Below are 10,086 nucleotides of genomic sequence, written 5' to 3'. Positions count from 1 at the left end.
TTTTTTTTTTTTTTTTTAAGCTGCGTTTCGGTGCGTTTCGGTGTGTGCGGGGCGCGCCGGGCCCTGCCCGCAACTGGTGCTGCGAGGAGGAGGAGGGCGGCGGGGGATGAAGGTTGAAAGGAGACAGCGCTGCGTCTCCGGGCAGCCGGCGGGGACGGTCGGGGCGGTTTTGCTGTTGCCCCCCTTCAGGGGCTCACTGAGGTCCCTGTAGGGCTGCCCCTCACCTGCGCAGCACCAAACGCGTTTCCCGGCCCCATCGGTGCCCCCGCATCCCCGCGCGGCTCCGCTTCCCGCTGTCCTTCCCGGCCCCTTCCCGCTCGCTGTGGTTCTCGGGCTCCGATGCTCTTTTTGAGATAAGGTTTCTCTTTCTCCAGAGGGATTTTTGCAATTCGGGATTTTTTTCCTCCCCTCCCCGAGGTCACAGCATCCGCACGGTTCCCCCCCCCCCGCAGCGCTGGGGCTGCTAGCAGGGAGGAAGGGATGGATAGAAGCAAAAAGAGTCTTAAAGCGAGAAGTGAACTTTCCCTGTTGCATTAAAATAGCATTCTGGGAGATGGAGGAAGACGAGGCTCAGAGCACGGCTGGAACAGATTTCTGTGAGCCCTGTGTTGGTGCTGCCCCATCCCTCGCTCCCACATCAGCCCTTCTGTCTGCTGTCAGCGTGGGGTCCCCAGTCTGTGGGCTCTGCCCTGTGCCACCCAGCGCTGTGGAGTTGCAGGGCTCAGCCTGGTCCCCAACCCCGAGCAGCCCTGCTGCTGTTTGGTGCCTTCTCCCTCAGATCCCCTTTTCCCACCCCCTACAAGGCCCAGGCTGATGGTGCGCTTTGCTGGCCATGCCCAGGCGGCTCCTTGAGCTCTGCATTCCAATCCCGGCCATTTTGGCATCCTCAGGGCTGCACCGGCTGCTCTGGCACCAGAAACGATGCTACAGCCTCAGGCCCCAATCCCACAGGTAATCCCCAAGCCAACCCCGCTGTCCCCCCAAGGCCCAACCTCACACCCGCTCCTCTGCACCATCTCAGCAGCACTGCTGGGTTTATTCTCCTGTTGGTCTGAGCGGTGGCTGAGCAGCTCTGTGCCGTGCCCACCTCCTCGCTCTGCAGCTGTCACCGTGCTGTGGGGACAGAGCCAGGCAATGCTGCTCGACGTTGATCCCGTTTGCCCAAATCCGCCCCCGTTGTGATACAGGTTGGTGATTTTGGATGGCAGTTGCAGTCCGACGCGAGCAGCCCCTTTGGAAGCAGCGCTTGGCTTTTGGAGAGGGCCGTGCTGCTCTCTGTGTGGACTGATGGCTGCTGGGGGGTTCTCCGGAGCTCAGTGCAGAACCACACTGGGTTGGGTTTGGCCGTCCCGTGCCGGCGCGCTGTGGGCGATGCGCGTGGCCACGCGGCTGGCGGAGCAAATCTCGGCTGCAGCGAAGGCCTGGGTGTATTTCAGTGTCCTTGAGGAGCCGTCAGACGACAGAGCTGCCGGGAGAGCGGCTCTGTTTGTTTTGGGTGGTGCGTTGCTCCCCTTCCTCCCTGCTCGGGTGGCTGGTGCCGGATTCCCAATGAATTATTTATCGTGGGACTAAAAATACCCGGGGATTGCAGCGAGAGCCGCGGTGCGGTCCGGGCTGTGCCATCGTGTGGGACACCATCGGCGTGGGTCACCGAGGGCTGTGCCTCACCTCGGCACTGTGGCTGCTGCAGTGGGCACGGATGTGGGAAGGGGTTGTGGGGTCGGCAGCTCAACCCTGCGCTGTGACACCAGGTGCGTGGAGAGGCACTAATTTGGGTTATTTCACGTATTTTCAGTCCGAAATGCTGGCAGTGCTTTGCGCCAAATGGCATTGTGCCGTGTCACAGGACAGAGGGGTCCCCGGGGCAGCCCCAGCACAGACCCCAAACTTTCTCTCTCTGTGCCAAGGATGCGTTAAGCAACAGCAGCTTTTAATTGCGGGTGACATTTCCAAGCGCCGGCTGGCAGCTGGCATCTTGCTGCATGCAGTGCCACTATGGCTGGCACGTGGCTGATGGCCCTGGGGCTTCAGGGCTGGGGTTGGTGTTCCAGACTGGCTGCTGCGAACGGCCCACCAGCCCTGCAATTCCAGTCATGCCAGGCAGCTAAAGGGAACCTTCATTCTCCTCCATTCTTTAGGAACTGCTGGGTACTTGAGCTGGGTACAACGCAGCTAAAGCTGGTGAGCAGCTTATGGGGGGTTTTCCTTTGGGGGTTTTCCTTCCAGGCAGCAGCAGCAGGAGCTGAGGGGCTCTTCTGCCCCATCGCATCCTGGCCCCACTGGCTCTGTGAGGGATCCACACTGCACTGCAGAGGGTGCGCAGGGGGACGCGAGCTTTCAGCCTGTAAATATTTCAGGTGACTGTCAACGTGGAGAGCGCCATGAGGGAGCATCCAGCTCCTCCCAGCACCTCCTGCTGCTGTCCCTGTCCCTGCCCACAGGCAATGAGGAGCATCCTAATGTGGCTTAGATGGGAAGGAGGGCAAAGTGGCGGCGAGATGGTGATGGGGTGGTGGAGGGAAGCAGGAACAGGTCAGGGAAGGTTTGTGGCTCCTGGGGATGAGGGTAAGGGATGTGGCACTGGGAGACAGCACCGCTGTACTCCCGAAGGGGCTGAGCTGGAGGGCACAGGCCTATGGTCATCCCCACCCCACATCCAGCCTCCAAGGGAGGAGAGTCCCCCCTTTCGCTGGGGTCACCCACTGCTGGGGTGGTGCGTGGGGAGTGTCCCCACAGATGAATGGGTGTGAAGGGCTGTGTCCGTCCTCGCAGGGACACGGCGGTGGACATGGGCAGAGCGCCGGCGCACACTCTGCTGCTGTCGTTGGTGCTGGGCTGCTCAGCTGCCTTCACCGATGTGCTGCTGCCCGGCCCTGCAGAGCCAGTGGTCAACGTGGCCGTGGTGTTTGGGGGCACGTCCTACCCGCTGCACATCCGCTCCCGCCTGAGTCCCCAGAGCTTCCTGGACATGCCCCTGGAGATCCACCCCATCACCGTTGTTGTCAACAACACCAACCCCAGCACCCTCCTCACCCACATCTGCGACGTGCTGGCCAGCCGCAAGATCCACGGCATTGTCTTCGAGGACAACGTTGGCACAGAAGCAGTGGCCCAGATCCTTGACTTCATCTCCTCTCAGACCCAGGTCCCCATCATCAGCATCAGCGGGGGCTCTGCAGTGGTCCTCAGCCCCAAGGTGAGGCTTTGGCTGCTGGTTATTTGGGGTCTGGGATTGGCATCTGGTGGTTATTGGCCAGGGCAGAGGGACTTTCCTTGGGTGTCCAGGCAGGATTTGGTCATCTCCTCCCATATTGGCTCCTAGGGATCCTGGTGCTGGCTGTACGGATGGCACCACCACCTCCTGCTCAAAGAGAGCAGAGGCAAACATCGGGATGGCTCCCCCAGATGCTTGGGGCAGTTGGCTCTTAACCCTAAGTCCAAACTCCTTGAGCTCCCCATGGCTGGGTGGCAGGAGGTGAGGTGGCCTTGGCTGTCCTGCAGCTGCCCCTGAGGGGTATCCATAGGGTGGCACAGGGGCAGCCCCCTCTGCCCAGACCCCTCTGGGAGCATCAGGAAAAAACCCGAAGGTGGAGGCAGTCTGCGTGGTGAGGCACTGCTGCCTGCTTGCGACCTTCTGAAAATGCCATTCGCTGCATCATTTAAGACAGAATCAAATCAATTAAGATTTGCTAATGAGAGGCCAGATGGCCGAGGAGGTGGGGCGGGCGGTGGAGCCGGCAGCAGGTAGCGGCGCAGGAGCTGCTCCCAGCACCATGCAGGAAGCGACCGGTCCTCCCTGGGCACTGCTGGGTGGGTTTTGGTCAACGAGGTGAGAGACCTCAACCCTGTGCCTTGGGATGCCCACGGCTCTGCGGAAACTGTGGGGCTGAACTGGCCCCATTTTGGGTGTCTCCAGACCATGGACCACAGCAGCTCATAGTTGTGTTGGTGGTTCCTCAGACAGCTGCAGGGATGTGGGGAGCCCCGTGCCGTGGGGACAACCACCCCCTGAGCCCTCCTTCCCCCACAGGAGCCCACCTCAGCCTTCCTGCAGCTGGGCGTCTCCATCGAGCAGCAAATCCAGGTGATCTTCAAGGTGCTGGAGGAATACGACTGGAGCTCCTTTGCCGTCATCACCAGCCTCTACCCGGGCTACAACATCTTCCTGGAGCTCATTCGCTCCTTCACTGACGCCAGCTACTTCGGCTGGGAGCTGCAGGATGTGCTCACCTTCGAGATGAGCCAGGAGCGGAGCAGCTCCAGGACGCAGCGGCTCCTGCGGCAACTCGATGCCCAGGTGCTCCTGGTCTACTGCTCACGGGACGAGGCTGAGTTCCTCTTTGAGATGGCCGGACAAGCTGGGCTGGTGGGGCCGGGCTACATCTGGATCGTGCCCAGCCTCACGGTGGGCAACATGGAGCTGCCGCCCACCTCCTTCCCCATCGGCCTCATCAGCGTGGTGACAGAGAGCTGGAAGCTGAGTCTGCGGCAGAAGGTGCGGGACGGGGTGGCCATCATTGCCATGGGGGCAGCCAGCTTCTTCCGAGCCCACGGCTTCCTGCCGGATGTGGGACGGGACTGTCGGGCGCCCACTGCTGCTGCCAACGCCAGCTTCTATCGGTGAGGTCTGGGGAACCGCTGGTGTGCACTGCGTTGGGGAACGGGGAAATGGAGGAGGGGTGCGGGGAGAGGATGCTTGCAGCTGGAGCCTCTTCGCTTGGCTTCTTCTCAGGCATTTTGGAGCGGCTCTTGACTTACCCATGGGGGACCTAGGAGGGGATTTAGAACTCTTTGAGGGCTTCTTTGTGCTGCAAATGTGGCATCTCGGTGCCGCTGTGGCAGCGTCTGTGCTTCTGCCCTTCCTCACCTGCAGCGGTCCATCCTCAGCATCTTGATGCAGGGAGGGCTGCCTCAGCTCCCTGCTGCACAGGGGCTAAGTTGGGCCTCCTCTTCCCATCCTGCATCTCTCTGGGGACCTGGGACCCTGGCTGGAGGCAGGGCAGCTGGGCACACGCAGGGCCTGGGCTCATTGGATGCTGTGCCCCCCAGGCACCTCCTCAACGTGACGTGGGAGCACAGGGACTTCTCCTTCAACGAGGGCGGTTACCTGGTCAGGCCCACCATGGTGGTGATCTCGCTCAACCAGCACCGGCTCTGGGAGATGGTAGGAGCCCCGGGGGCAGCATGAGCCACGCGAGCCCTACAGCTGACACCAACACGTTGGTGTTGTCCCTGCCAACTTGGGACCCTGCAGGTCCCCCATGCACGCCAGCAGCACCCTTGGCTTTGTGGCTGTGGCACTTCTCCCCCACAGTCGCATCTCCCTCATCCTCAGTCCTCCTCGTGCAGCACTGCACACCTCAGTGCGCACTTCCCCACCCTACAGCTGCTTCATCCCTTGCTCCTCTGCCAGCCCCACTCCAGGCTGTGCCTGATGCTTCTGGCCACGCAGGCACAGACCTGAAATAAGCCATCTGGAGGTACTTTCTCCGGTTTAAAAGCATTTCGAGTGAAAAATGGCTACTTCTGTGCACACGGCCCCGGGAAGAGAGAAAACCTCAGCCTGTTGTCACTGGGGGAAAGCATGCATGTGTGTGGGGGGTGGGAGCTGGGCAGTGCCCGCCGTGCTGCTTGCTGCCCAACGACGCTCAGGGTCCCCATACGGCGGTGACGATGCGCTGTCCTCCCTGGGGGCAGGTGGGGAAGTGGGAGCACGGCATCATCCACATGAAGTACCCGGTGTGGCCCCGCTACGGCTCCTTCCTGCAGCCCGTGGTGGACAACCGGCACCTGACGGTGGCCACGCTGGAGGAGCGGCCCTTCGTCATCGTGGAGAACACCGACCCCAGCACCGGCGTCTGTGTGCGCAACACCGTGCCCTGCCGCAAGCAGACCAACGCCTCGGCCAGGTGGGCAGCACTGCATCCCTGTGTGCCCCAGGCACGGCTGGGAGCTGCTGAGATGGGGCTGCAGACACGGCAGGAGAGGTCCGTGCGGCCTGCTGGCTGGAGCGGTGCTGGGAAAGGCTCAGCCCTCATCCCTGGGGCTTTGGGAGCCCATCGGTGGTCCTCCCTTCACTTCCCTTTCCCATTTTCCCTTTCCCCCTTTTTCCTTTCCCCCTTTCCCTTCCCCATCCCTCCCAGCTCTCTGCAGAGGACAGAGCCCACCTCCTCGCACACACAGCGCGCGCAGTGCTGAGCACAGGGGCAGCTCAGGGCTGTGCCTCCTCTGCAGAACCCTGACCCATTTTTCTCGGCGCGGTCTCAGCAGTGATGGCCTCGCAGACCCCTACACCAAGCTGTGCTGCAAAGGCTTCTGCATCGACATCCTGAAGAAGTTGGCCAAGACGGTGAAGTTCTCCTACGACCTCTACCTGGTGACCAACGGCAAGCACGGCAAGATCGTGCGCGGGGTGTGGAACGGCATGATTGGTGAGGTAGGGCAGCTGTCCTGCCTCGGGTGGGGTGTGAGGAGGAACGGCTCCCAAAGAGGGGTGATGCAGTGGCGCAGGGAGCGGGGAAGCCCCCCGGGGGTGTTCAGAGCCGCAGAGATGTGGCACTGAGGGATGTGGGCAGTGGGGGCGGATTTGGAGACCTCAGTGGGATTTCCAGCCTCAGTGGTTCTGTGATTCCCACAGGAGGGGCTGAGGGAGGTGGGGTTGTCTGGCCTGGAGAAGGAGTGCCTTTGGCTCTCCTCCTCCTCCTCCTCTGCCTGTCCTGAGGCCACCCGCCCTCCCCAGGTGTATTACAAGCGTGCAGACATGGCCATTGGATCCCTCACTATCAACGAGGAGCGCTCCGAGATCGTGGACTTCTCCGTGCCCTTCGTGGAGACTGGAATCAGTGTGATGGTGGCCAGGAGCAATGGCACTGTCTCCCCTTCTGCCTTCCTGGGTGAGTGTGGGTGGGCTCAGCCCAGTCTGCAGGTTGGAAATAGCGCTTGGTTTTAACAACGTAAAAAAAATCCAGTTTGCAATTCACCGGGGAAGGAGGCTGCGCCGCTGCCGTCAGGGCTGTCTCCTCCCTAAGTAATCCCGTTATTACTGTTTTTTCCTCATCGTATTTTGCATGAGGGATGGAGGTGTGGGGTCACTTCACCAGCTCCATGGCCCTGGGATGCACAGGGCATCCTGTCCTGCTCGGCAGGAATGGGGCTGCATCCCGCAGTGCCACCACCGCCGCACCTCCCTGCCGATGAGCCCCATCTCCACCGGGGGCATTTGGCACAGAAAAGAGGCCTGCTGTCATGGCCAGGGCCACCACCAGGAGCGACCCGCGATCGCATGGGAAACGTGAAGAGATTCGGGGCGTCAGGCTGATCTGATGGAGACCCTCTCGCCTTGCAGAGCCCTACAGCCCAGCTGTGTGGGTGATGATGTTTGTGATGTGTCTGACCGTGGTGGCCGTCACTGTCTTCGTGTTCGAGTATTTCAGCCCTGTTGGTTACAACCAGAACCTCACCAGTGGCAAAAGTGAGTGGGGAGAGGCGGGAGCTGGGAGGGGATGCAGCCCCGTGCTGACACCTGTCCTTCTGCCCCCTGTCCCCACCAGGGCCGGGCGGTCCCACCTTCACCATCGGCAAGTCGGTGTGGCTGCTGTGGGCTCTGGTCTTCAACAACTCCGTGCCCATCGAGAACCCCAAGGGCACCACCAGCAAGATCATGGTGCTCATCTGGGCCTTCTTCGCTGTCATCTTCCTCGCCAGCTACACCGCCAACCTGGCGGCCTTCATGATCCAGGAGCAGTACATCGACACCGTGTCAGGGCTGAGCGACAGGAAGGTGAGGTGCAGGTTGGGCTCTTCTCCCCCCGTCCAAAATTAAGGTTATCCAGGTGGGGAGCCCTTGAGGGGCTGCATGGCTGTGCATGCACGGGAGGACAGATTGTTGGCGGGGGGAGATGCTGAGGACACAGCAGGGATGTGGCCTCCCCGTGACGCTGCCACCCGGGGCTCCCCGCTGCAGTTCCAGAAGCCGCAGGAGCAATACCCCCCGTTCCGCTTCGGCACCGTCCCCAACGGCAGCACCGAGAGGAACATCCGCAGCAACTACCCCGACATGCACACCCACATGGTGAAGTACAACCAGCGCTCTGTGGAGGATGCCCTCACCAGCCTCAAAATGGGGTATGGTTCTCCTGGGCAGGGTATGGGTCCCCAAAACGGAGTACGGCCCTATATGACTCCTTGAGATGGGATCCAGTGCTCCCCAGGTGGAGTATGGATTCCTCAGCTGGGGTGCAGCCCCCTCAAGTGAGCTGTAGCTTCCCCAGTTCGGGCACGGCTCACCTGGAGGGTACAGCTCTGCACTTTGGGGTGGTGTGGGTCCATAAGGCTTTCCTAGTTGGGTTAGAGCTTCCTACAGCTCCCCCGGGTGGGACACATCCCCCCCAGATTGGGTTCCTCTCCCCTGGATGGGGTTGTGACTCTCCAAGATGAGGTTGAGATCCTCCGAAGGGTACCGCCCTGGGATGCGGCCAACTGAAAGGGGCACAACTCCCCAGAAAGGGATCTGCCCCCAGCCTGAGGAGCCCCCCCTCACCCAGCCCTCTCGGTGGTGGGCAGGAAGCTGGATGCCTTCATCTACGATGCGGCGGTGCTCAACTACATGGCGGGCAAAGACGAGGGCTGCAAGCTGGTGACCATTGGCAGCGGGAAGGTGTTTGCCACCACGGGCTACGGCATCGCCCTGCAGAAGGACTCACGCTGGAAGCGGGCCATTGACCTGGCCCTGCTGCAATTCCTGGGAGATGGTGCGTGCCCAGAGCCCCTGATCCATGGATCATCGTAGGGTAGCCTTAAGGGGTTGGGGAAGTCGTGCTGCTTCTTCAAGGTGATGTTAAAACCCATCGACGCCTCTCCAACCACAGGATTGGGTTATTCCCAATCTGGTTCTCTGCTCTTCTTGAGGGCTGCAAAATCCCATATGCAAAATTTGAGAAAATTTCAGAGGCGGCCATATGCAAGGTCTGGGGGGTAGAACTGGGAACAGGGGATGGGTTGGAGAGGGATGAGATGGGAGAGGGCCTGGAGATGGATGAGCAACAATGCGGGCTGAGCCAGTGATCTTTAAGGTCCCACCCAACCCAATCCACACTAATTCCATGACAGCAGCTCTGGGGTTTGGGTGGATTTTATCCTCCACCTCCATGGTGGGGTAAGGAGAGGCAGGGGCTGTGCTGGGGGGATGATGCCCATGGTAGGCTTTTACCCCATCCCTGTGTGTGCCTGGTCCCAGGTGAGACCCAAAAGCTGGAGACGGTGTGGCTGTCGGGGATCTGTCAGAACGAGAAGAACGAAGTGATGAGCAGCAAGCTGGATATTGACAACATGGCCGGAGTCTTCTACATGCTGCTGGTGGCCATGGGGCTCAGCCTGCTGGTCTTTGCCTGGGAGCACCTCGTCTACTGGAAGCTGCGGCACAGCGTTCCCAAGTCCCACAAGTTCGACTTCCTCCTGGCCATCAGCAGGGTGCGTGCCTCGCCGCGGGGCGCCGGGAGAGGACAGCCTTGGCGTGGGTCTCTGCTGGCTCCGTGTGGCGGGGGGAGGTGCCGGGGGACAGGAACTTCCCTACGGTGGGGATGGGGCTTTGTCGGTCCAAGATGAGCTTTCAGTTGATCGAGGCCAACCCCTGGCTCTTCGCAGCCCTCCCGCAGCGCCAGCTCACGGTGGGGCTGTATGCAGTTCTGTGTACGCAGTTCTGCTGACGGCGCGGTCTCCCCGCTGTCTCCGCAGGGCATTTACAGCTGCTTCAGCGGGGTGCAGACCCTGGGCAGCCCGGGGCGGGCGCCCACGCCCGACGTGACGGCGAGCTCAGCCCAAGCCAACGTGCTGAAGATGCTGCAGGCGGCCAAGGATATGGTGTCGACGGCCAGCGTGGGCGGCTCGCTGGAGCACGCCACGCGAACCATCGAGGACTGGAGCAGCCGCAGCGAGCGCCTCCAGACCACCTTCTCGCTCAGGACGCCGCAGCTCGTGGTGCAGAACAGCACCGGCACGCACCGGGGTCCCTTCTGCGGCCCCCCGCACCCCGAGAGACTGCGCAGAGTCTACGCGCCCAAAGGGCCGCCCCGGGGGCTGCCTCTGCCC

At 61.6% G+C, this 10,086-nt stretch overlaps 1 protein-coding gene across 1 annotated transcript in view; it reads left to right on the top strand.

Moving 5' to 3' along the window:
• Positions 1–6: 6 nt before the first annotated feature.
• GRIN2C (glutamate ionotropic receptor NMDA type subunit 2C) overlaps positions 7–10,086 on the top strand; it is a 10,862-nt gene continuing 782 nt past the window's right edge. The window contains exons 1-12 of the mRNA XM_031556390.1: positions 7–3,196; positions 4,031–4,620; positions 5,050–5,164; positions 5,698–5,909; positions 6,271–6,436; positions 6,740–6,893; positions 7,346–7,471; positions 7,551–7,780; positions 7,964–8,124; positions 8,563–8,750; positions 9,236–9,468; positions 9,733–10,082. Coding sequence (XP_031412250.1) covers positions 2,741–3,196; positions 4,031–4,620; positions 5,050–5,164; positions 5,698–5,909; positions 6,271–6,436; positions 6,740–6,893; positions 7,346–7,471; positions 7,551–7,780; positions 7,964–8,124; positions 8,563–8,750; positions 9,236–9,468; positions 9,733–10,082 — 2,981 coding nt within the window. The 5' untranslated portion in view covers positions 7–2,740. The remainder of the gene's footprint in view (positions 3,197–4,030; positions 4,621–5,049; positions 5,165–5,697; positions 5,910–6,270; positions 6,437–6,739; positions 6,894–7,345; positions 7,472–7,550; positions 7,781–7,963; positions 8,125–8,562; positions 8,751–9,235; positions 9,469–9,732; positions 10,083–10,086) is intronic.

This window comes from Meleagris gallopavo, chromosome 20, assembly GCF_000146605.3.
Source record: "Meleagris gallopavo isolate NT-WF06-2002-E0010 breed Aviagen turkey brand Nicholas breeding stock chromosome 20, Turkey_5.1, whole genome shotgun sequence".
Classification (NCBI taxonomy): Eukaryota; Metazoa; Chordata; class Aves; order Galliformes; family Phasianidae; genus Meleagris; species Meleagris gallopavo.
The sequence above is the reverse complement of the archived record's forward strand: the minus strand, read 5'-3'. Positions and strand labels throughout refer to the sequence as shown.